Source organism: Bos taurus, chromosome 10 (genome assembly GCF_002263795.3).
Source record: "Bos taurus isolate L1 Dominette 01449 registration number 42190680 breed Hereford chromosome 10, ARS-UCD2.0, whole genome shotgun sequence".
In the NCBI taxonomy this organism is placed as follows: Eukaryota; Metazoa; Chordata; class Mammalia; order Artiodactyla; family Bovidae; genus Bos; species Bos taurus.
Window position 1 is genome coordinate 71,281,989 of NC_037337.1, and position 27,878 is coordinate 71,309,866.

At 37.5% G+C, this 27,878-nt stretch overlaps 1 protein-coding gene across 1 annotated transcript; it reads left to right on the forward strand.

Annotated features, from left to right (window-relative positions):
* On the forward strand, positions 1-27,878 carry LOC112448581 (potassium channel subfamily K member 16-like). Its single transcript, XM_059890880.1, has 6 exons — positions 1-1,037; positions 2,790-2,986; positions 13,106-13,220; positions 14,918-15,084; positions 21,083-21,251; positions 27,334-27,878. The coding sequence occupies exons 1-6, from the start codon at positions 980-982 to the stop codon at positions 27,528-27,530; spliced, it is 903 nt and encodes a 300-aa protein (XP_059746863.1). The 5' UTR covers positions 1-979; the 3' UTR covers positions 27,531-27,878.

Genomic DNA, 27,878 nt, shown 5'->3' on the forward strand with positions numbered 1-27,878 from the left:
TTGGACTGTGAAGAAAGCTGAGTGCTGAAGAATTGATGCTTTTGAACTGTGATGTTGGAAGAGACTCTTGAGAGTCCCTTGGACTGCAAGGAGATCCAACCAGTCCATTCTAAAGGAGATCAGCCCTGGGTGTTCATTGGAAGGACTGATGCTGAAGCTGAAACTCCAATACTTTGGCCACCTCATGCAAAGAGCTGACTCATTGGAAAAGACTCTGATGCTGGGAGGGATTGGGAGCAGGAGGAAAAGGGGACGACAGAGGATGAGATGGCTGGATGGCATCACTAACTCGATGGGTTTGAGTGAACTCCAGGAGTTGGTGATAGACAGGGAGGCCTGGCGTGCTGTGATTCACGGGGTCGCAAAGAGTCAGACATGACTGAGAGACTGAACTGAACTGAACTGAGGGGATTGTGCTTGAATATAGTACAAATAAATACTGTAACTGAATTAACAACAGAGATCTTCTATTTAAGATGTGGCTAGAAATGTTCTTTGATGTCAGTCATGTTTCTGATTAGAGAGAACCAGAGAGGGACTCACAGTTGATGTCAGGTATCAAGTCTGGAAGGCAAAGAAGCATTTTGGCAAGTGGAGAAGCGTGGGAAGAACATAGATAAGTCATAGAGGCCTCATGTAGTATTGAGCATGAGTCAGAAGGGACAAGAGCTGAAGGGGCAAGTAAACTGAAGGAGCAGATGAACTGAAACAGTAAACAAAGAAGTCCACTGACCACAGGCTGGGAGTCACGTCATTGCCAGGAAAGGGATCAGCAGGAGACTGATAGAACAGGAAGGTGAAACTGAAGGATATCACAGCAGAAAGGTAGCAGGTTGGAGGGGTTTGGGTGCAGAATGACTGAGTCATACACACTGAGAGATGTGGTAATAATGTGGAGATAACTGGGTATAGAACTAGCCACCCCCAAGGTTCCAGATGGAACTTGGGGTGGTGATGAGATCATTTAGACAGGGTCGAAATGTCCCTTTCCAGGCAACTCTCCTACAGTCTTGATTTCCAAAGCCTTTGTTTAAGAGGTAGGATTGCTTCAGAATGGCTTCCTTGAGTGGGGTCTGGTCTTTGGTGACAGCGATGGTGAAGGGCAGTCTTGGCTTGGTGGTATTACTGCAAAATGAACCCCCAAATGTTGACGTGTTTGTGAGAAATTTAAAATCTTCCAAGTGTAAGGTCTTATCCCAACATATCAAAGAAGACCTTTTTGTAAAATGTGACAGATCAGATGTATTTTTAATGCCCAACTAACAAATGGTTGCTGAAAGTATTTTTAATTAAGATATAATCGACATAGAACATTGTATTGTTTTTAGGCATACAATATAATGGTTTGATTGCTCCCTATTCAGTGTTTTATTGAAGCCAGGGAAACCTAAGAAAAACTCTATGGAGGTTTAGCTCAGGTATCTTTTTTTTTAAGTTATGATATTTATTGCTAGTTTAAACATGGGAATCAGATCAGATCTAGAAGATAATAAAAGCATATTATTATCCTGCTACAAATTCAAAGTAAAATGGTTCCTTAGGTGGGACTGTTCTGTTTTATTGTTATTCTGAATTATTTACATGTAGTATGATTAAATTTATAATTTAACACTGGAAATGTACATTATCAACTGTGACTATGACATATTTGATTGTATAGTATTTCATTAAGGTGGATTTTAGATACTTTAACCCTGTTGACTTCAAAATGTACTTGTTCTTGTAACTGTTTCTTATAGTTCAGAATGTTACATACAAAACCTATAACCATGTGCTTTCATTTTTTTATTTCCCATTGGGAAATTCACCCAAGCAATGAGGGTCTGTGCTACAGAGATTTGCCTTGTGCCCTTAAGTAGAAGAGGCTGTGAGAAGGCAGGTTCAAGTGCAGAGTGCTGGCACCTTAGTTAGATGCCTTCTTCAAGCATTGTCCCAGAGTCCTGTGAAACACACAGAACTTCACCTTTCTTAGAATCTGACATCATCCAGCTAAGAGTCTCTCGCATCATGCCAGCTGCCATGCTCTTTGTTTCTGCCCCATGCTTATTGGACAAAGGCAGAGAGGAACAGGGAGAGAGAAGAGCTGTTCATCCTCCACTGTGTACTGCTACTGTGATTACTACTGCTGCTGCAAACTGACTGCTTCTTTGACTAGTGACTAGGATTTTTGGGCGTTTCCTGTTTGCTAGGCCTCATTCTAAGTATTTAAATATATAACTCATTTAATCTGTGTAACAACCTTATCAAGTAGCTCTTATTATCTTCATTTTATAAAAGGTAGATGAAGAATCTGAAACACAGCTAGACACCTGACTGGCCTAAATTCATACCGCTAGTAACTGGAGGGTGTAAATGGTCTAATTAACTCGTTTTTATCAGCTTGTTAAAGTGTTAACATTGTACTCTTAAAAATATTCACTTAAGGTACTCCAAAGTGTAATTCAGCAATGAAATTTGCGCTAAGAAAATTGAGTGAATGACTAAATTGTTTGGCTGACTTTGCCCTTGCAACATTTCCCTATCTCCCCAAATAGCACAATTCTCTTTTAAAATAATAGTAATAATAATAAGTAAGTTTAGAGTTAGGAGAGAAGTGGAATTATTTTTCTACTTCTCTGACTATTTAGGAAATTGTATAGTTTGTTCTTTAAAGGTGGGTTAAGAAAAAATAGTTCATATTCTGTATCTGGGAATTTGGGGTTGCTGTGCTGTTTTGGGTTTTTTTTTTTTTAAAGACATTATAGTCTACATTACAGTCTTCTGATTTCTCTTTGGTTCCATATATAAAGATGAGACAGGCACCAAAGTCCGGAAGGGCGTCATCCTGCTTGTCTATATATCATACATCATGTTTGGGGCATTAGTATTTGGAGCCTTGGAGAGAGACTTTGAGGTACAGCAGCGACATTTGGCGGTTAAGGCAAAAGCTGATTTTCTAAAAAATCGTTCCAATATGACTAAGGAAGATGTCAGAAGATTTGTGCAGGTAAGAAATGAAGAAGTGTGTATTTTCAGAATCATACTACTGCTACCTATGCAGAGAAGCCTTCAGTGTGAAAATTCTATGAAATACTTTCCTTCATTGGGACTAAATTCGTTTACCAAGCAGGATATTTCAGGTTAGCTATGGAACAGGCAGGAGGAACATAAGGAAGTCATGCAGACTTGGAAGAAAAAGGAAGGCAGCAGATGATAATGAGGTAGAAGAAGGTAAAAGTGACAGGAGGGACAAATTACAGCCCAACTGGTAGGTGAGGATAAAAGCTGAAACCGTTCTGATTGAAGTGATCTTTTTCATTATTCCACATGAAGTTCAGAAATATGTTCTGCAAAGGAGATAAGAATCTGGCAGGAAAATTGGCTTATTTCCCTTCCACTTTTTCCAAATATTGCCATGCTCTAAGCTCTGGACATATTGTCCTTAAATATTCCCTTGTAATATCTTTTGTAGTTGAGAAAAGTTAATTTTAATGTAGTCATTGTTATTATTCTTTTCCTTTAGGGTTTATACAACTTCTGCCAGTCATTCCCATCTTTGAGGTCATAGAGATATTTTCTTAAACTTTCTTCTAGACATTTTTCAAATTTGCTTTTTTACCAAAAAATATCATTTCATCTTGGATTGCATGTGTGTGTATGTGTGTGTGTGTGTACACACACACATGTGTGCACCTTATGTGTCCCTGTAAAGTAAATTCTAATTTTATATATGTTTTTCCATATAGACAGCCCATTGTTCCAGAACAGTTTATTTATTGATTTTTGTTTTCCTATTAATTTTTAGTGTTATCTCTATCATATTGCAGGTTCTCTTATGTCCATAAATTTGTTTCTGGGTTTTTGATTCTGTTCCATTTTGTCTGAGTGACAATACCATTGCAATAAATCCTGAAATGAACTTTCCTATCCTTTTGTATGAATTTCAAGATCAGATTGTCATGTTTCATAATATACTCTGCTGAGGTTTTGATTGAATTTTCTTTGAATTTGGGGAGAATTATTATGAGATAATATTGAACATTCTCAAACACAGAATCAGTACTTGGAATCATATAATATGTAGTCTTTTGTGAGTGGCGTCTTCCACTTAGCATGATGTTTTTGACATTCAGCTCTGTTGTTTCAGTTATCACTAGGTAAATTCTTTTCATTGCTGAATAGTACTCTATGGTATATCTATACCAAAATTGGCTTATCTGTTCACATTGATGAGCTTTGAGTTGTTTTCAGGTTTATATCTATCGTAAGTGAAATTGCTACAAATATGTGCTTTGTGGGGAAACATGTTTTTACTTTGTTTTGGTAAATGCCTAGAAGTGGAATTGCTATGAGAACTAGTAAATCTGTATAACTCTATAAGAAACTACCCAACAGAGTTCTCCAGAGTGGTTATATCATTTTACAAACCTATCAACTACATTAGAGTTCTAGCTGCTGTACATCCCCGCCAGAATTGGATGTTGTAAGGTGTCTTTATTTTAGCCAGTCTACTTGTGTTCTTCTGATGACTAATCATGTTGAGCATTTTTATGAGTTTATTGGCTATCTTTGTATTATCTGCTGTGAATTATCTGTTCAAATAGTTGCATATTTTTTCATTTATCTACTTAATGTGGTTATACTTATTTTTCATGTATTCTGGGGAAAAGTACTTTGTCACTCATATGTGTTGCCAGTACTTTCTCCTTAATGGTGGATTGATTCTCATTTTATTCAGTTTCTCTTGAAGACAATTTTGTTTCCTATAAATTCTAGTCTATAAATTTTGGGGGGTTTTACTTTTTGTGTCCTAAGACATCTTCTGCTAAACCAAAGTCACAAAGATCTCTAGACATTTTCTAGTTTTGCTTTTATATTTATTTGACACATTTCAAGTAAATTTTGATGAAATAAGAAGTAAGCATCAAGATTTGTTGTTATTTTTAATACAGATCTTCAGTTATCTCAGAATCATTTGTTGAAAAGAGTGTCTTTTTTTTTTTTTTTGTCATGGAATTACCATGGCAACTTTGTCCAAAGCCAACTGACCAGATATGGATAAGGTGGGGTAAACACACTCCACTTTTTCTCTCCCACTGAATGTAACTACAAAGCTGGAAAGAATATGTGGATCAGGTATATGAGAAACCTGAAAAGTAAATACTGGCAGCAATGTAAGGAAGAACTTCATGGTTTGAAGTACTGAAGAGGTGGCCAGTTAAGCACTGTTATACTCTTCTGGTTGGAGAAGGAAATGGCAACCCACACCAGTACTCTTGCCTGGAGAATCCCTGGGACAGAGGAGCCTGGTGGGCTACAGTCCATGGAGTCTCAGAGTCAGACACAACTGAGTGACTCACACACACACACACACACACACACACACACACACACTTCTCTGGTATCCCCCAGCCTGGCCTTAATGTAGCTGGAAACTTAGGCATAACAGTTAGAAGACCCTGGGAGACATCCGCTAGTTCTGGCTCCAGATCAGGAAAGGGACCTCATCTTGCTCAGAGAGAGTGCGGAAGCCCTCCCTTTTGTTCCTTTTCTTTGTCCTCTTTTACCCCAGTTCACCAGCAATCCTGTGGGGGTGGCAGCACAGAAGACAGCAGCTGTGGAAGCATAGGAACCCACACAACTCTGAGGGAGGGGAAACTCAGCTCTGTTCCCTGAAGCTGTAGTTTCAAAGTTAGGGCCAAACCCTTTCTTTTTTTCCCCATCTTTCTTCTCCTACCACTTGGCCCCAGATGCAGCACAATCAAGGAAGTAGTGGTTGTTTTCCATCTAGAAGACTGAAAAGGGGAGCCCCCAAGAAAATGAGACCACAGACAGGGAGCAGTTTGGGGAAGTGACCCTATAAAATTGCTTACAATCTCCTGAGCTCACCCCTGACCTACTGATGCGTGGATCTGACCCTAACTTTCATACCAAAGACTTTGAGAACTGAGCTAGTGGGTAGACCTGAATCTAAGTCCCAGACCGCCTTCTGAGTGATGGACTGTGGGACAGGTCCCAGATGGTACTGCAGAAGCTAGGAGAGCTGAACAGACACTGGAACCACATTTCACAGAATGTGAATTAGAATTTGCGGTCTGAATCTAAACAGAGAAAGTGAAAGTATAAGTCGCTCAGTCATGTCTGACTCTGCAACCCCATGGGCTATAGCCTACCAGACTCTTCTGTCCATGGGATTTTCCAGGCAAGAATACTAGAGTGGGTTGCCATTTCCTTCTGCAGAGGATCTTCCCAACCCTGGGATCGAACCTGTGTCTCCTGTGACTCCTGCATTGCAGGCAGATTCTTTACCTGCTGGGTGATCAGGGAAGCCTAAACAGAGAAATTGCCTCTAAACTGAAAATAAGTCTCTGTAGGATTTAAATAAGACTCAGAGTCTCGTAGATTAGTTAGTGTTCAAAATGTAGAGGATACAATCCAGAAGTGCTCAGCTTAGGAAGAACCACAAAAATCTAGTGATGAATCCTCTCAGATTTTGTCTGAAAGATTTTGTTTTTCCTTTCTCTCGCTCTCTTTTTTTTCTTCTTGTTTTGCCTTTCTAAAAGGACATTCTCATTGGATATATAAATCTAGTCTGGCACTTTAAAAACTTTCCGTGGGCTCTGGTTTGCATTGCTTATGATGGGAACTGCTGTTATTCTTAGATTTGTTGCTGTTTACATACTGTGTCTTTTTCTCCCCTCTGGTTACATTTTAGATCACTAGTTTCTAGTAATGTGATTAGGATGCTTATGTTTCTTGTGTATATGTGTTTATCCTGCTTATGGTTCATTGAGTTTCTTGTAACTCTGTGTGTCCCATTTTCATCCTTTGAAATTTTTCAGGCATTATTCTGCCCTTTCTCTGGCTCCTTTTTCCCAATACACACACTTGATATCTGATTTTTTTTTTCATTTTTTCCCCTCTATGTGGTTCAGTCTGGATATTATCTACTGCTGTATCATTAAGTTTATTAATATTTTCTTCTGTTGATAATCTCATCTATTCCTTTTTGGATATTGTATTTTTCATTTCTAGCATTTCTACTTTCTTATGTCTTATACGTTCCATTTCTCTCTTCATTATGTTAATGCTTCCTTACATCTTTGAACATATTTTTAATAGCCCTTTTAAGATCATATTCTGCTAACTTCATCCTTTTGATGGAATTGTTATTTATGAGTTTGTTTCTCTTGACTGATTTGTCTCCTGGAAATGGGTTACGTTTTCTTGATTCTTTATATGTCTGTTAATTTTTAAAATTGATTAATAGATATTATGAATTATTTGATGGTGTTTTGTTTAATTGTGTTCCTTTAAATTCCTTGGATGTTCTCTGACAGGCAATTAAGTAAGTTACTTAAACATTACTTTAATCATCCTAAGATCCATTTTAAACTCCTTCCAGGCTTAAACTAGCCCTTTTGCTAGAGCTGATTCTGCTGTGCTTCTCAGTTATGACCTTCTGGGTTCTCCTCTGGATGTCATGAACATATAATGGGGCCTCTGCTCTCTCAAATAGTTTCTAGCTTGATGTGAGCTGCAGGAATTGTTCAGCTTACAGGCCACAGTTATTATTTTTCTCCCAATATATTAGTTAGTTGTTGCTCCATAACAGCATTCCACAAACGTAGTAGCTTAAAACATTTATTTTCTCAGTTTCTATAGGCTGGGAGTCTGAGCACAGCTTAGCTGGGTCCTTTGCAAGATTGCAATCAAGGTGTCACAGGAGTCTGGTCTCATCTGAGACTCAACTGAGGGAAAATCGGCTTGCAAACTCATTTGGCTTTCTAGCAGCATTCAGTTCCTTCGGGGTGTCGGACCAAGGACTTCAGTTTCACACTGGCTGTTGGCCAGAGACTACATTCATGTTTCTGGCACCTGGCCATTTTCATAGGATATAGCATGGCCACCTCCTTCTTCAGAGCCAGCAAGGGAGAAAGAGACTCTAGCAAGATCAGCACTGAGTCTTACATAACCTAATCACATACATTGGAGGCATGTACATCCTGTCACCTTTGATATATTCACAGCCACCTATGTGGCTGGAGATAAGTCACAGGCCCCACCCACACTCAGAGAGAAGGCGTCACACGAGTGCATGAACTCCAGACCATGGGGGCCACTTGGAGTGACTCTGCCACACTCAGGTAATTTTTTTTCACCAGCCTCATAAACTTTTACTGTTTCCATGTGCGGAACGTCATTGAGCCAAAGACTCAAAGATACCTCTATGCAGATTTCTATCATTCTTTCCCTGGGTAGCTTTGTCCTCTGTGGAACACTGCCCACAAATTGTAGCCACCTCAGCTTTATTGATTATTTTATTATAGGCACCAAAATCAGAGTGATTATATTCTTTGCAGCCAAAGATGGAGAGGCTCTACACAGTCAGCAAAAACAAGACTGAAGCTGACTATGGCTCAGATCATGAACTCCTTATTGCCAAATTCAGACTAAAATTGAAGAAAGTGGAGAAAACCACTAGACCATTCAGGTATAACCTAAATCAAATCCCTTATGATTATACAGTGGAAGTGAGAAATAGATATAAGGGACTAGATCTGGTAGACAGAGTGCCTGATAAACTATGAGCGGAGGTTCATGACATTATACAGAAGACAGGGATCAAGACAATCCCCGAGAAAAAGAAATGCCAAAAAGCAAAATGGCTGTCTGAGGAGGCCTTACAAATAGCTGTGAAAAGAAGAGAAGTGAAAAGCAAAGGAGAAAAGGAAAGATAAACCCATTTGAATGCAGAGTTCAAATGCAGAGTTCCAAAGAATAGCAAGGAGAGATAAGAAAGCCTTCCTTAGTGATCAGTACAAAGAAACAGAGGAAAATAATAGACTGGGAAAGACTAGAGATCTCTTCAAAATAATTAGAGATACCAAAGGAACATTTCATGCAAAGATGGGCACAATAAAGGACAGAAATGGTATGGACCTAATGGAAGCAGAAGATATTAAGAAGAGGTGGCAAGAATACACAGAAGAACTGTACAAAAAAGATCACGACCCAGATAATCACGATGGTGTGATCACTCAACTAGAGCTAGACATCCTGGAATGTGAAGTCAAGTGGGCCTTAGAAAGCATCACTATGAACAAAGCTAGTGGAGGTGATGGAATCCCAGTTGAGCTATTTCAAATCCTAAAAGATGATGCTGTTAAAGTGTAGCACTCAATATGCCAGCAAATTTAGAAAACTCAGCAGTGGCCACAGGACTGCAAAAGGTCAGTTTTCATTCCAATCCCAAAGAAAGGCAATGCCAAAGAATGCTCAAACTACTGCACAATTGCACTCATCTCACACTCTAGTGAAGTAATGCTCAAAATTCTCCAAACCAGGCTTCAGCAATACGTGAACCATGAACTTCCAGAAGTTCAAGCTGGATTTAGAAAAGGCAGAGGAACCAGAGATCAAATTGCCCACATCTGCTGGATCATCGAAAAAGCAAGAGATTCCAGAAGCACATCTATTTCTGCTTTATTGACTATGCCAAAGCCTTTGACTGTATGGATCACAATACACTGTGGAAAATTCTGAAAGAGATGGGAATACCAGACCACCTGATCTGCCTCTTGAGAAACCTGTATGCAGGTCAGGAAGCAACAGTTAGAACTGGACATGGAACAACAGAACTGGTTCCAAATAGGAAAAGGAGTACGTCAAGGCTGTATATTGTCACCCTGCTTATTTAACTTATATGCAGGGTACATCATGAGAAATGCTGGGCTGGAAGAAGCACAAGCTGGAATCAAGATTGCCGGGAGAAATATCAATAACCTCAGATATGCCGATGACACCACCCTTATGGCAGAAAATGAAGAAGAACTAAAGAGCCCCTTGATGAAAGTGAAAGAGTTGAGTGAAAAAGTTGGCTTAAAGCTCAACATTCAGAAAGCTAAGATCATGGCATCTGGTCCCATCACTTCATGGGAAATAGATGGGGAAACAGTGAAAACAGTGTCAGACTTTATTTTTGGGGGGCTCCAAAATCACTGCAGATGGTGACTGCAACCATGAAATTAAAAGACGCTTACTCCTTGGAAAGAAAGTTATGATCAACCTAGACAGCATATTCAAAAGCAGAGACATTACTTTGTCAACAAAGGTCCACCTAGTCAAGGCTATGGTTTTTCCAGTAGTCATGTATGGATGTGAGAGTTGGACTATAAAGAAAGCTGAGTGCCGAAGAATTGATGCTTTTGGACTGTGGTGTTGGAGAAAACTCTTGAGAGTCCCTTGGACTGCAAGGAGATCCAAGCAGTCCATCCTAAAGGAGATCAGTCCTGGGTGTTCATTGGAAGGACTGATGTTGATGCTGAAACTCCAATACTTTGGCTAACTGATGTGAAGAACTGACTCATTAGAAAAGAACCTGATGCTGGGAGAGATTGAAGGCAGGGGAAAAGGGGACAAGAGAGGATGAGATGGTTGGATGGCATCACCAACTCAATGGACGTGGGTTTGGGTAAACTCCGGGAGTTGGCAATGGACAGGGAGTCCTGGCATACTGTATTTCATGTGGTCCCAAAGAGTCAGACACAACTGAGCGACTGAACTGAACTGAACAGCTTTATTGACTTCCAATCTCTGTTTCCTCAGCTCAGCAAAATCCCTGTGCTCTCTTTGGGGGTCCTTCGTCCTATACAGCAGTCTAGAAACTTCCAGAAATTGCCAGTCTGGGCAATGACAGTACTCACCTCATTTGTTTTCCTTCTCTCAGTAATTACAGTTCTGCATTTTCTCTTATCCAGTGTCTAGAAACAGTTTTTTTGGTTTTTTTTTTCATATTTTTTCCAGTTTTCTAGTTGTTTACTGCGAGAGGATAGTTTTGGACTGTGTTACTCCACCATGATGGAAACAGCAATCTGTGTCTTGAAGTATTTTACCTTTAATTACACCACCTTGTCCTCATTTAACATGTCATCCAAGAGTGTTTCTATTCAATCTCATTTTTAAAACTCTTCTATATAGTATTATATTATTGTGTGTTTAGCCTTTGCTTTTATTTGCCCACGTTTTATTTATGTCTTTATTCTTTCTTTGTGTCATCTCAAATTATCTCTTGGAGATAATTTTCTTTCTTGCAAAATATATCTGCAATAAATTTATCTCATGACAGTCTGCTTCTGAAAACACTCTTCTTCTTTTGCTAGACTTTAGAACATATTCCAAAAATATGTTCATCTTCTTTCTTGAAAGATATGTTATTCACTATTGGATTGACAATTATTTTCTTTTAGAATATGGGAAAAAAATAATAAAAAATTATTCCACTATATTGTGGCTTCTTTCCAGTACCTCTAAGAAGTCTTCTATCAATCTAATTGCCTCCCCTTTGTACATAATTTACCTTTTCTCTCTGGTATCCAAGGCCTTCTGTGATTTTATGATCTTCTCTTCTCATTTATTTTACTCTTTTAATTCAGCAATCTAGATATGACTCTTTTTTCATTTATTTTTTTAATTGAAGGATAATTGCTTCACAGAATTTTGTTGTTTTCTGTCTAACCTCAACATGAATCAGCCGTAGGCAGATGTGACTTTTTATTTTCTTTGGGGTTTGCTTTCTGAATCTTTGTATTTATTTCTCATATCAATTCTAAGAAATACTGGCTATTAATTCCTTTAAAATGAGAAATATGGTTGATCTCTTATTATTTATATCTTCTGTATCTCTTAACCATTCCTTTTGCTATTCTCCACTATTTTAACCTTTTTGGTGTATTTTGATTAATTCATTAAGATATATCTTTCATTTACTTATTTTCTCTTTGACTCCACTTTACCTGACTTTTTAATTTTAATGGTTTTATTTTTTGTTTCTAAAAGTTTTCTTTATCCTTTTAAGTTGTATATGGTTTATGAACATTTTAAACAAAATTTTATATTATGTGTCCGGTGACTCAATATTTGAAGTCTTTAGGATTTTCATTCTGTTGCAAGATTTTTCTGTGACTATTGTAGTAGCATTCCTATCTTGCTTTTGACTTTAATTAGAATGCCTCAGCTGTTTCACTATTAAACTTGAAGCTTCTGGTGTTTATTATGGTTTTTCTATATAAAATTAAAATATTTTGTTCATATTTATAACTTATAAAATATTTCCCTAAAATTATTTCATTTTATCTGTTTTCGTACTTATTGAAGTGATCAATATATGAGTTTACATCTTTATTATTTTTGTTATATTTCCTACAAACATTGTATTACTTTAGTCATAATATATTATTTTATAACTGCTGAATTTGATAAATGTTTTATTTAGAATTGGGGATTCTATATTTTATAGGAACTCTATATAGTAGTTTCCTCCCTTCCTTCCCCTTCCTTTCTTATCCCTGTGCTTTCATGTATGGTTTTGATGTATTTGTGTCAGATTAATTCCAGAATTCTGTAAAGAATCAAGAAACATAGAAGAATATCTTTTAATTTATTCTGCCCATTATACCACTTTCCATTCCCATATTCTTTTCCTCCTGACTGTATTTGAAGTTTCTTGGGGCAAGGAGGGGGGAATGTTCAGGGAATAAAGACATCAGTATCTTGAGCAGATTATTACTATTTGTAGATTGTGAAGTTTTTAGCTGAGGTTCTTTCATCAAAAGAATTCTATGTATTTTAGACTTTGCAGAAATTGAAGGCCCTCTCATTAACTGCTTTCTTATTTTCTCATGATATGATGCAATTACTGTATTCTTACATCGTTTTCCTCATATATCTCATGGTTTCCATTTGCCTAAATGAGAAGTCTCCCTGCAACTATCTTCAACTTGTATTTGCTAATTGTTTGAAAATAATTAGTCACTATGCTAAATCTGTACACAATGTCACAAATTTCCTTAAAAAATACTGTTTTAGTCATATATCTACCCCATATACAACTTCTAAAGGGGTTGACACCGCTGAAACAAATAAGGTTCTCCCTTATAAGTTATTATCATAAGCATTTCTATTTCACTTGATCTTAAAGAATAATTTCAGTTTGATCCAATTAGAGGGGTTTTGGTTTTAATCCAACTAAATGGAACTAATTTTATTTCATGTTCTACTTGAAGAAATATAATTTACATAACCCAAACTTTGATTTTGTTTTATCTCATTTTGTTTTAATTTGTAGATGATGACGTCTTTAATATTGTCAGGAATACCTCCCACAGGAAATAGGACTACTGTTTTCTTTTGGACTTTTACAAACTCTTTTATAACTTGTATAATCACCCTATCCACAATAGGTAGGTCTGTGCTTTTTTTTTTTTTTTCCAGTTAGAATGCTGAATATTTTACAAATGTTTTGCATGAGGTACTATCTACACATTTATATGATGTCTTAAATTTAGTGAAATAAAGTGATTTGTTTAAGGGGCATTAGCCCATTCAGAACAAGATCTGCTAAGACAAAAGAAGCTGGCAATATTCTTGGCTCTCTGTGAAAAGGACAGTTTTTCTTCTCTACACTTTGGATCCATTAAAATCTTGGCTTTAGACTATTTTCTTTAAACCAGGAAGTATGGAGCATAAGAAAAGCTGTCCCCTTACTCCATTTCATTTCCCCTTCATTTCATTTCATTTCCCCTTACGAAAAGTATTTCAAATATAGAAAATTGTTCCCAAATAAGTCAAAAGAGACTTATTCTCTTCTGCTATTTCCCAAAAAGCTGCATTACCAACTCTTGGGCAAAATAGGAATGAGTGAAGAAAAAAATTTCTTAAAATAAGAAGTCTTGTAGTTGCAGAGCAGAGTGTAAATGTTATCACATAAATGATATAAAAAAGAAAAAATATAGAATGATGAAGAGGAGGAAAGAGGAGGAAAATAATAAAGGATATAATACTCTTATAGTATCAGGAATCAAGAATTTATAAACATTTAAACACAGATTTAAGAATATTGTTTAAAATACAAAGGCAAATATAGGAGAACAGTGGGGCAATATAAATGTCAGACCTGGAAAAGATGAAGAAGAAAGTGGTTATAGGAGCTGAAATTCCTCTCTCTCATATAAAAAATATAAAATTGATAAATCAACACACAGTTATATAACTGTATGTGCTGTGTGTGCAAAGTTTCTTCAGTTGTGTCCAACTCTTTGCAACCCAATGGACCGCAGCATGCCAGGCTTCCCTGAACTTCACTATCTCCCTGAGTTTGCTCAAACTCATGTCCATCAAGTCAGTGATGCCATCCAACCATCTCGTCCTCTGTCATCCCCTTCTCCTCCTGCCTTCAATCTTTCCCAGCATCAGGGTCTTTTCCAGTCAGTCAGCTCTTCACATCAGGTGGCCAGCGTATTGGAGCTTCACCTTCAGCATCAGTCCTTCCAATGAATATTTAGGGTTGATTTCCTCTAGGAACTATAGCATGCATTCTTAAAATTAGTCGATTCAAAGTACATGCTCTTGTGTAATTGCAGGAGTAGAATGTAGAAAATCTGAAAAATTTGGTTTTTAAACAATTAACATCTCACTGCTCTGCCCACAATAATTGTTTAAGTTTTAGTCATAGAAAGTTCTTGATATATATGTCAGTATATAGTTTTAGACTGCTTTGTCAGACCAATATGTCATTAGCATTTTCTATGTCATATATATTTCAATGTAATTCTTAATGATATTGCAGTATTTTATTATATACCATATCATGCATGACCAGTCTCTTTAATTGTTTGTTTATGCTGTTTACAGTTTTTCAAAATTTGAAATAGTGATTCTGTAAAAGAACTTTTTAACTCACATTTTTTGATCATTTTCTTAGGATAAGATCAGCTGACTCATTGTATTTTTATTTTTTATTTTTGGCAAGAACTGTATGCAGTAGGGCTCTTAGAATACCAACGATTGAAAATTTGCTCTCAAAGACCAATGTCAAATGTCAGATTGTACCAAGTTGCTGTATTGAGGGGTGTTGCATTTTTTTCCCCCCTCCTAACAGGTTATGGAACAATTTTTCCTAAAACTTCTGGTGGACAGATGTTCTGTATTGTCTTTGCTACAATTGGAATCCCTCTAACTATCATGTTATTTAAATATATTTTTATATTAGTTTATCTGCCATTTGAAAAATTTGGAATATACCTTCAACATAAGGGATTAAAAGAGGTAAATTTTCTTTCTCCTTCCACACAATCACACACATACATTTGGTAGAAAAGTTCTGTTTGTTTGTTTTTTTAATTATGTGGATTCACAACTTTAGGTTGACTAGACATATAACACTTTATACTTACTGAATTCACATTAAATTATATGAACAGAAAAAGCAAGTCATCTGTGTTCTAAAACAGACGTGAGAAAAGCCATTGTTCAAGGGACTATCTATTTCCTTTTAGATATTTTGCCTCTAATCATTTAATTTAGAAGTTGAGCAGTGGTGAATTGTGTATAAACAAGTCTCATAGGTATTTGTTCTCCTAAGTCAGTTGGCCAACTCATTTATTTTGTAGAACAGGAGAACATTTCTTAAAGGCTGTGTGACTTGCCCAAGAACCCAGAGAATTAGTAGCAGGGCTTACACTAGCCCCTAGAGGCATTTGGACCAAGGTTTTCTCCACATATCATGTTGGGTCATGGGTAGTGACTCAATTGAGTAATTAGCACAGGTTTTACCCTTCTTTAAAAGTTAGAAATGTAGTTCTTTATTAAAATTATAGAGAATTTATTACAAAAGTGAGTTGTAGACATTCTTCAAGAATCTATTTTTCTTTTATTTTCTGTGAGGGAACATAAAGAAGGGGTTCCTTCAAGGAGCCCATGGGAGAAAGTGGGCCAGGTGAGAGAGAATCCTATGAGTGGTTCATGTGATCAACTAGTATTTACTCTGGGGCAGAGCCCTTCACAGTAGGGTGCCACATTCTTGTGATTTCTTGGTATTCTCTTTGGAGGTCTCTGGTTACAGTAGGATCTGTTCTTCTGTTCTAATTAGAGTTCAGTCCTGTGGTTCTCAACCGCAGTTGCACATTAGAATCACTTGGATCCTGGTGCCCAGACCCCACTCCAGACCAATTTGATCTGAATCTTTGAGGATGGGGCTCTCAATGGTTTTTAAAACTCCCTAAGTGATTTCAATGTGCAACTAGGTTGAGAACAATGGATTTAGACCAATGTTTCTCAACTGGAGTGATTTTGCCTTCAAAAAGGACATTTGGCAATGTCTAGATGCGTATTGGACAAGGGGTATCTCCTGCTGGAGCAGTCGTGAAGAGATACCCCACGCCCAAGGTAAGAGAAACCCAAGTAAGACAGTAGGTGTTGCAAGAGGGCATCAGAGGGCAAACACACTGAAACCATACTCACAGAAAACTAGTCAATCTAATCACACTAGGACCACAGCCTTGTCTAACTCAATGAAACTAAGCCATGCCCGTGGGGCAACCCAAGATGGGCGGGTCATGGTGGAGAGATCTGACAGAATGTGGTCCACTGGAGAAGGGAATGGCAAACCACTTCAGCATTCTTCCCTTGAGAACCCCATGAACAGTATGAAAAGGCAAAATGATAGGATACTGAAAGAGAAACTCTCCAGGTCAGTAGGTGCCCAATATGCTGCTGGAGATCAGTGGAGAAATAACTCCAGAAAGAATGAAGGGATGGAGCCAAAGCAAAAAGAATAACCAGCTGTGGATGTGACTGGTGATAGAAGCAAGGTCCGATGCTGTAAAGAGCAATACTGCATAGGAACCTGGAATGTCAGGTCCATGAATCAAGGCAAATTGGATGTGGTCAAACAAGAGATGGCAAGAGTGAATGTCGACATTCTAGGAATCAGTGAACTGAAATGGACTGGAGTGGGTGAATTTAACTCAGATGACCATTATATCTACTACTGTGGGCAAGAATCCCTTAGAAGAAATGGAGTAGCCATCATGGTCAACAAAAGAGTCTGAAATGCAGTACTTGGATGCAATCTCAAAAACGACAGAATGATCTCTGTTCGTTTCCAAGGCAAACCATTCAATATCACAGTAATCCAAGTCTATGCTCCAACCAGTAACGCTGAAGAAGCTGAAGTTGAACAGTTCTATGAAGACCTACAAGACCTTTTAGAACTAACACCCAAAAAAGATGTTCTTTTCATTATAGGGGACTGGAATGCAAAAGTAGGAAGTCAAGAAACACCTGGAGTAACAGGCAAGTTTGGCCTTGGAATACGGAATGAAGCAGGGCAAAGACTAATAGTTTTGCCAAGAAAATGCACTGGTCATAACAAACACCGTCTTCCAACAACACAAGAGAAAACTCTGTACATGGACATCACCAGATGGTCAACACCTAAATCAGATTGATTATATTCTTTGCAGCCAAAGATGGAGAAGCTCTATACAGTCAGCAAAAACAAGACCAGGAGCTGACTGTGGCTCAGACCATGAACTCCTTATTGCCAAATTCAGACTTAAATTGAAGAAAGTACGGAAAACCACTAGACCATTCAGGTATGACCTAAATCAAATCCCTTATGATTATACAGTGGAAGTGAGAAATAGATTTAAGGGCCTAGATCTGATAGATAGAGTGCCTGATGAACTATGGAATGAGGTTCGTGACATTGTACTGGAGACAGGGATCAAGACCATCCCCATGGAAAATAAATGCAAAAAAGCAAAATGGCTATCTGAGGGGGCCTTACAAATAGCTATGAAAAGAAGAGAAGTGAAAAGCAAAGGAGAAAAGGAAAGATACGAACATCTGAATGCAGAGTTCCAAAGAATAGCAAGAAGAGATAAGAAAGCCTTCTTCAGCGATCAATGCAAAGAAATAGAGGAAAACAACAGAATGGGAAAAACTAGAGATCTCTTCAAGAAAATCAGAGATATCAAAGGAACATTTCTTGCAAAGATGGGCTCGATAAAGGATAGAAATTGTATGGACCTAACAGAAGCAGAAGACATTAAGAAGAGGTGGGAAGAATACACAGAAGAACTGTACAAAAAAGATCTTCATGACCCAGATAATCACGATGGTGTGATCACTGACCTAGAGCCAGACATCCTGGAATGTGAAGTCAAGTGGGCCTTAGCATCACTACAAACAAAGCTAGTGGAGGTAATAGAATTCCAGTTGAGCTATTCCAAATCCTGAAAGATGATGCTGTGAAAGTGCTGCACTCATATGCCAGCAAATTTGGAAAACTCAGCAGTGGCCACAGGACTGGAAAAGGGCAGTTTTCATTCCAATCCCAAAGAAAGGCAATGCCAAAGAATGCTCAAACTACTGCACAATTGCACTCATCTCACATGCTAGTAAAGTAATGCTCAAAATTCTCCAAGCCAGGCTTCAGCAATATGTGAACCATGAACTTCCTGATGTTCAAGCTGGTTTTAGAAAAGGCAGAGGAACCAGAGATCAAATTGCCAACATCCGCTGGATCATGGAAAAAGCAAGAGAGTTCCAGAAGCACATCTATTTCTGCTTTATTGACTATGCCAAAGCCTTTGACTGTGTGGATCACAATAAACTGTGGGAAATTCTGAAAGAGATGGGAATACCAGACCACCTGATCTGCCTCTTGAAAAATTTGTATGCAGGTCAGGAAGCAACAGTTAGAACTGGACATGGAACAACAGACTGGTTCCAAATAGGAAAAGGAGTATGTCAAGGCTGTATATTGGTACCCTGCTTATTTAACTTATATGCGGAGTACATCATGAGAAATGCTGGACTGGAAGAAACACAAGCTGGAATCAAGATTGCTGGGAGAAATCTCAATAACCTCAGATATGCAGATGACACCACCCTTATGGCAGAAAGTGAAGAGGAACTAAAAAGCCTCTTGATGAAAGTGAAAGTGGAGAGTGAAAAAGTTGGCTTAAAGCTCAACATTCAGAAAATGAATCATGGCATCTGGTCCCATCACTTCATGGGAACTAGATGGGGAAACAGTGGAAACAGTGTCAGACTTTATTTTTCTGGGCTCCAAAATGGGCAGATGGTGACTGCAGCCATGAAATTAAAAGACGCTTACTCCTTGGAAGGAAAGTTATGACCAACCTAGATAGCATATTCAAAAGCAGAGACATTACTTTGCCAACAAAGGCTTGTCTAGTCAAGGCTATGGTTTCTCCTGTGGTCATGTATGGATGTGAGAGTTGGACTGTGAAGAAGGCCGAGCACCAAAGAATTGATGCTTTTGAACTGTGGTGTTGGAGAAGACTCTTGAGAGTCCCTTGGACTGCAAGGAGATCCAGCCAGTCCATTCTGAAGATCAGCCCTGGGATTTCTTTGGAAGGAATGATGCTAAAGCTGAAACTCCAGTACTTTGGCCACCTGATGCGAAGAGTTGACTCATTGGAAAAGACTCTGATGCTGGGAGGGATTGGGGGCAAGAGGAAAAGGGGACGACAGAGGATGAGATGGCTGGATGGCATCACTGACTCGATGGACCTGAGTCTGACTGAACTCCGGGGGTTGGTGATGGACAGGGAGGCCTGGAGTGCTGCGATTCATGGGGTCGCTAAGAGTCGGACACGACTGAGCGACTGATCTGATCTGAGATGCATATTGGGTTGTACAAACCTCAGGAAGAGAGTGCTACTGGCATCCAGTGTGTAGAGGCCAGTAATGCTCCTAAACATCCTATAATGCATAAGACAGGCATTCACAACAAAGAATTATTGGGTATAAAATGTCAGTATCAAAGTTGATAAATTGATCTAGACCATCAGTTCTGAAAGTATGGTTCAAGGAATAACAGCATCAATGTTACCTGGGAATCATTAAGAATACAAATTCTCAGCCCCCATCCCTGAGTACTGAATCAGGAACTCTGTGGATGGGGGCTCATTAGTCTATTTTAACAAGCTCTGCAAGAGATTAAGATGAATGCTAAAGTTGGAGAAACACTGACCTAAAGCCTAACTAATACTTCATCAAGATTTAAATATTTATAAGTTCTACTCTTGAGTCAGTTAAGAGAGTGTAATGATGAGCTACAGACTGGGAGAAAATATATGCTAATTATATATCCTATAAAAAGACTTGTATCCAGAATATTTATAACTCTTAAAACTCAAAAATAAGATAACTCAATATTTTTAATGGGCAAAAGGTTTAAGCATACCCTTTATCAGTAAAGATATATGCTGCTGCTGCTGCTGCTGCTAAGTCGCTTCAGTCGTATCTGATTCTGTGCGACCCCAGAGACGGCAGCCCACCAGGCTCCCCCATCCCTGGGATTCTCCCGGCAAGAACACTGGAGTGGGTTGCCATTTCCTTCTCCAAAAAGAAGATTAAAATATACTAAGTATTACTTATTAGGAGATTGCAAGGTAATACCACAATGAGAAACCAATATATGTCTAATATAATGACTCAAAATAAAAAGAATGATCACACCAAGTGCTGGTAAGAATATGGAGGAGCTGGAACTCTCATACACTGTCAGTAGGACTCTTAAATGGTACAATCATCTTGAAAACCAATTTTTAGCAGTGTCCTAAAAAACTAAACATACATCAAATTTATGATTGTTATTTCACTGTTAGTGAAATAGTAAATAGTTTGGTATTTACTCAAACAAAAGCATATGTTTACAAAGACTTGTACATGGGGGACTTTCCTGATGGTCAGGTGATTAAGAATCTGCCTTCCAGTGTAGAGGCTGTGGGTTTGATCCCTGGTGGGGGAATTAGGATCCAACATGCTGTGGGCCACAACTATCTCATTTACCTTATTTTGCAAGCAGGTCAGAAGGCATGGAGCTGTGTCCAGATGGGGAATCTGAGCTAAACTGGAGCTATGTGGGCAGAGCCCAGAGCAAGAAGGAACTGTAGCCTGGTATCTAGGCAAGAGTAATCTTAGAAGGCTTTGGAGGTAAAGTGTCACAAGGAAATTAATCTTAAATCATGGTCTAGATGTAGATAATAGGAAAGTGAGAAAGCAAGATGGCAGGACAATTGATGACAGGAGGTAGAGCAGTAGAGCCTGGACATACTCCCAGGGACAGGATTATTCATAAGAATGATCTTTTTATTGGGTTCCAAATCTTTGAGAAATGAAGGAATAGATAAAAAACTGAACTACTGGAGCACACAATCATTTTTTAAATGTTGCTTGTTTATGATATAACTGCTAACATTGTATCTTTTTCTCTAATATATTTTAGAAAAATGTTTATCTCTGGAAGAACTTATTTTTTGCTGCAACCGGATTATTTTTTTTCCTTGTATTACCACCATTTCTTTTCATGTCATTAGAGAATTGGAGTTATATTGAAGGAATTTATTATTCATTCAACAGCATAAGTGCTATTGGTTTTGGAGACTATACAGTAGGTGAGTCTTAATAATCCTGAAATAAGATTTGCTATCAGAGCAACAGATTGAAGCAGGATGTAAAATAAAGAATCAAACGGAAGTATTAGAAGATTTCTTTGAGAGATAAGATAAAGGTCAAGCCCTTCTAAATGCAAACTACTCCCTTCACCTCCCTGTCTCCTCACCCCCACAGTTATCACTGACTGTAGGAATAAGATATAGAGCAATTCCTCTTAAACTAAATATCTCTGCTTGATCACATGTGGAAAACAAAAGGCATATGCTTTTTGTGTTTCTAAACACTAGACTTAGTTTCTTAGTCTAGTGTTTCTAAACACTAGACTTAAATGATAAAATATCCTACACTTTGTAGGTAACTTTTCCAAATGTATTTTAAATTTCTCCCTAAAATAAAGGTGAAAAATGAAGAGGGATAGAATCGTATAGACACTAGGTATTTTTTTAATACCTGTGAATCAAGAATAAAATAACTCCTATGTTATGGAGGGTACAGAATTCTAAATTGGTAGTTGTTTTCTTACAGTACTTTAAAGATGCTATTCCATTGTCTCTGGCCTCCATCATTTTTAATGATAAGTCAGCTGTAAGTTTTATTGTTGGTCTTTTGAGGTAAGGAACCTTCCCCCTGCACTCCCCCCGAACCCTGCTCCACTTGTTTTTAAACTTTTTCAACAATTTAACTATTATCTACTTCAGTATAGTTTGCTTTGTATTGATTTTGCTTGGGGATCACAGAAATTATTGAAGTGAATTGAAATCCTTCAAGTGTCTTGAAAAAAATCTCAGCTACTATCTGTTCAAATATGAATTATTCCTTATTTTCTCTTCTACTTCTGGGACTCCAATTACATGGATGTAAGACCTCCTTACTTGGTTTCAAATGTTCTAATGATTTTCTGTATTTTCTTTTTTTTTGAACTTCACTGAGTATATTTCTTATGAACCCATCTTCTAGTTTACTAATTGTAATTTCTGCTGTATGTAGTATGTTTTCTAATCCATTTAATGAGTTTTTAACTTTAATATTCTTTACCAGTTGAGCCACAAGGGAAGCCCTTGAGTGGGTAGCCTTTCCCTTCTCCAGTGGATCTTCCCGACCCAGAGATCAAACTGGGGTCTCCTGCATTGCAGATGGATTCTTTACCAACTGAGCTATCATAGAATCCCCTATCAGGAAATTGCCTGCAATGTGGGAAACCTGGGTTCTATTCTTAGGTTGGGAAGATCTCCTGGAGAAGGGAAAGGCTACCCACTCCAGTATTCTGGCCTGGAGAATTCCATAGACTGTATAGTCCATAGGGTCACAGAGACAGACACGACTGAGTGACTTTCACTTTCACTAACTTTAATATTATATTTTAAGCTCTAAAATGTCCATTTAATCAACCCTTTTTGGTAGACTCCAATTGTCTGCTGAAATCCTTCATATTTTCACTTATTTTTCCATATCATATTTTGAAAAGCATAATATTCTTAGTTATTTTAAAGTTCTTATTCACTTATTTCCATATTGGGAACATCTGTGGGTTTCTTTTATAGTTCTTCCCTTTGATTTTTAGTCATGTGGTTCTGTTTCTTGGCATGCTTGATAATTTGGGATTGCATGCTGGATGTTGTGTATTTTAAAAGTTATAGATACTCCAGGCAATGTCATCTTCCTCCAGAGATGTTTTACTCTTTCCTCTACTAGGCTTATAGAGATATAGGAGTGTGGAGAGAGTAACTGAATATGTAATCTGGTCAGGGAATGGTATGCTTTGAGACTAGACTACAGATTTGGTAAAGCCTTAATTTCCCTTTGGTTTCTTCTTGTTCCTAAATTATAGTTCTTTACAAACTTCAAATGATGAAAGCCTGGTATATTCACAAGACCACACTCTTAGTTTGCTCTTGAAGTCATTTCTTTGTTTTCTTGCACTTGAATCTATTGGAAACTCTCCTTTTTAAAAAGTTTTCAGCTTTCCTTTTTTAGTCTTCAACTTCATGTGCCTTCAGAATTTGGCAGTTTATTGAAGGGGGGAACAAGCTATAGGTTTTAAATCCTTCAGGTCTCTAATTGTGTCAATCCAACCCAGAAGGGCCACCAGAAGCCCTGTCATTTTCTCTGCTCCTCAGAGTGCCCTTCTTCTTAGCCCAGATGCACAGCCTTTTGTCTATGCCCAGACTCTGTGAAAAGAGCCACAACAACAAACTCAAGGGAGAAAGCAGCTAAAGACTTTATGTCTGTCTCTCCCACCTGGAATCTTAGTCCTTCCACTCTTGATTGGTTTAGCAGATCTCTTGTGCCTTTAAACATGATTCTGTTCTGTTTTTCTTTCAATTTATCTGATTTTTCTGGTTGTTCTTGGCTGGAAGATTCTTCAGTCACAAGCCACTCCATCCTACCCAGAAATAACAGTGTCCTTATTATATTTATTTTTCATCTAAATAGGACTAAAATTAAATAATTAATATTCAATATTTAGATGGATAATTTCATATTAATAAATATATTTTGAAAATACATACCTAAAAGTCTAAGAACCATATTTAAATATCACTCCAAAGAGTCTCTGTTACATTTTTCTGGATTCCCAAAGTAGAGATACTACTTCCTTGGCATTCTTATAGAAATTTGCTTCCACTTTTATGGTAGAAAATTTCTTCTTTTATTATGAAACTTACTACTCATCTTTTTAAAAATCACATTCTGTTATTAGTAAAAGGAATGATAATTAAAATTGAAAATATTTTTAACGAAAGAAGCTTCCATTGCTCATTGAAGACATTTTCGAAAGCATGACATTTCAAGTTATGAAGAGCATCTCATGACTTAGGGAAAGCTTGATAATATTAAACCACATAAAATGATACAAAATTATGTATACCAATGATGTCAAGTAAGCAAAAAAAATTTTTTTTGGCTGCGCTAAGTGGCATGCAGGATCTTAGTTCCCTGACCAGGGATTGAACTCATGCCCCCTGCATTGGTAGTGTAATCTTAATCACTGGACTACCAGGGAAGTCCATGAAGTTTTTTAAAAAGCATAGAATTCAGATAACATGATATCAGAAACTGCTAAGATTATAGTACAATTTTTTCCTGTTTATTTACACCTAACCATGCCTTCTAAAAATTTTTTGCATGTCTGGTGAGACTATTTCTGAGTTAAATATTCTCCAAAGTTATAGCCTATTGGAATCCCAGCTTAATATGAGGAATGTTTCATACTGGAGATTGTTTTACGTTACTTTCACCACACCACAGAAGGCTATCAAAACCAATGTCATAGTGTTTTAGAACAGGAAGATACCTTTAAGGAAAAAAGGGGCTTAGATACTCTTGGTCTAGTAGTTTTCCAAATGTTTATGTTTTCTGATGACTTTAACATAATTTTAAAGCACTTAATCAAATGTATTTATTTGTTTTCTGCAAGGAAAGTTTGTCCAAATATCCTTGACTGCCAATACCATAAATGGGATTTATAAATAAGTGCTCTTTTGAAACTGAGATTTACTTGATTCATAGTGTAATACATGGATCATAAGTATTCACTTTGATGAGATTTGATTAATGTTTGTCTCAGTGCAAGCACTCAAAAGCAGAATATGTCCATGTTGTGACCAACCTACAGAGGCAGGATAGACTGCAAGCAAAATTGGCTTGGACGTTGATATGGTCTCTCTCTCTCTCTCACTCACACATAGACACACACACACCAAGAGTGCGTGTGTATAGTAGTGGTGGAGAATGATATGTAGTGCAGGGTGGCATTCAAGCAGGCCTGAAAATTTCTTAAGAGAGCCAGAGGAGTGACTGGCTTTGACTTCCATTGTGATTAGGCTATGGGAAAGGTGTGACAGCTCCCATTATTGAACCAGAACTTGTATGGTTGAATTTCCCACAGTCACCGAGGGAGGGAGTGTGTGAGCTTCCTTGTAGGTTTTCTGGAATGAGACGGGGAAAGGAGGGATGAGGCTTGGTTGGAAACAGTCAGCAGTCAAATACCAAAAATAAAGTTAGACTTGATTACATGCCACCACTTCAAAAGTACGCTTATGATCCCTTACAATCAATTTCCTGTAGTGAATTCAGGAGATCTCAGAGCTGATTAAGGAAAAGGATATGACCATAAGGTTGCAGAAGAATGAATGAGTTTTATTTGAGTCACACTTTGACATGTTTGCATGTGGGATAATTACCTCACAGCATGAGACCATACAGAGGTTACAGCATGGGGGACACTCCCCAGGAAGAGAGGAGGGTTAGAGAACTTTTGGAGGAAGAGGAGAATCAGAGGGGCTTTGGGATCTAGGGGGTATCTGTCAGCAACCTGATAAGGAGTCTCTGGGTCAGAGAGCTCTGAAGAGCAGCAATGGCTTGGAGTCTTTGACAGCTCTAGGGTTTATCTTATCCATGGTTCCAAGATGTTAGGCACAATTTCATAGGATGTGCAAAGCAGGCAGGCTCTAAATGGTTAAAAATCTGCTCATATGAGCTATTTTTGAAACAACTGGATATAAAATAATTTGAGTTTTCCAAGTTACTAGTATAGGCTGGCAGTGTGGGGATAGGGTGAAGCTATTGACTCTGGGTCTGGGCTTTGTTGCTGGTTTAGTTAGATTGAACCCATCACTGACTTGGAATATTTTGAGGACTAAGTGAAGTTATACCCTTCAGCAAGGCTTAGGAGCTGAGTACCACCAGTGAAACTGTAGATAATCATGGGAGATCTCCCACTAGTCTACAGCCTGGTTACGGCTATTTGGGTTCCTGGGTGTTCTATCAGTCCCTAGCTTTTCCCATTTGCCAGCTGCTGCCTTCGCTCAGTGAAGGCCCAGTGTGCTGTAGGCAGGGTCACTCAGTTCCCCTGCCCACTTCAGCGGACAACCTGTCTTACACTTGGGACACCCATGGTAATCATCACTCTACAGGTAGTAAGCCATAAATATGGCTTCCTCTCTCCTAGGAAGAACTTGTCACTTTGAAAACTTTAGTTTGTTAGGAGTCTTTTTCATGTCCTCAGCTCTTTCTCTCTTTTTGTAATAAAACTATGATTTTGTAGTGCATCTAGTTTTTTTTTTTTTCTGTGTTAGTATGGATATGAGCATCTCTTGTGTTTTTCTACATGCTAATACAGAAGTTCCATACATACTTTGATTTTTATAGTAAAATACACACTCAATTTATGTCAGTAGACTAGAATCTCATCTTAGATATTTTTCTTTTATTGGGGTGTGTGTGTGCATATACTCATGTATTTTGGGAGGCAGTTTTGGAAGAAGCTGCATCAAACAGTTAACCAAATGTCATCTTAAACCCTAAGTGAGTATAGCCCTCCAATTACACTTATTCAGTTTATTCTCTGATTGTTATGCTTCAAAAATGTTTGCTGGTTAATTTATATTTAGATAAACATCAAATCATTAGATAAATAACAAATCATTTAGTATCTGATAATGTTAAATATTTTTTGTTATTTCATGCTCTAATAAGCACAGTTGAATTGCATTCTTGTGATAAATCACAATGTGTTTATTATGTTATTTGTCTTCGCTTACTTCTTTTTGATTGCAATGTTTGTGCTCTTTCAGCTGTACCTCTTCATACAAGTAGATTGCAATCATGAAAAATAAATGACAAGACATGAAAGGAGTGTAAAAGTTATAGTATTATAGTATTAGGATGATTCTAATCATTAGTGATTTTCTTTTCCTTCTTAAAAGAGTTATCTCAAGATTTCTAATGACAAAGGCAATTAATTCATAGAATTTTAAACTCAGAAATACAGATACCTGGTACAAGGAAACACACTGTATCTTTGTTAACAAAATCTGAATCCTATTTTAAATTATTTTGTGTAATATATTTATCTTTTCCTTCTCTCATTTTAAAAGTTTCCTACATGTAGCAATGATAAATTACCTCACTGTAAAATATTACACTTACTATGGTATTTAAAAAGGATAATGTTCAAAGGGAAAGAGAATTTTTCAGCCTCCAGCTGTGTTCTAAAAATGAATAGAATCTCAATATTTGTAATTTAAATTATACTCTTTATATCTGATTATTTGCATGTCATTTTCTTCCTGTCTTTAGTTTCAAATCCTACAAAAGACAATCAGGACATCACTTATTCAATCTTGTTATTAATTTGGAATCTTTATGGTCTTGCCTGGATTGCTCTTCTATTTAATTTGATAGCCAGCTTTTTTCAAAAAATGGGATCAAGGCTTAATAAAGACACATCTGAAACAGAAGTTGAAGAAGAAAAGGAGTCATCAAGCTCTGGATAGCAATTTTCTTGGTATACTTCTTTCCTCCAACTGAACTGCAGAGAATTTCCACAGAGCCTTTTCAAAAGTATCAGAATAGGAAGGAGGAAAAGAAAAACAATCAGGTGTTTCTGCATAAATCTCTTGTGTGAGTTCCATTTCCACACTGAAATGTATTGATTTTAATTTTGTATTGTCATTAAAAAATGATTTTAAAATGTAATACACATCTCAACTAAATCCTTCCCTATACTAGTCTCATGCCATGTTTGGATTCAAGTTGGCATTTGTATACAGTAGAGGCTTATTCTAAAAGTTGTGTTTCCTTTCTTTTTCTACCATGTATTTTAATAAAAGAAGTGGGCATGT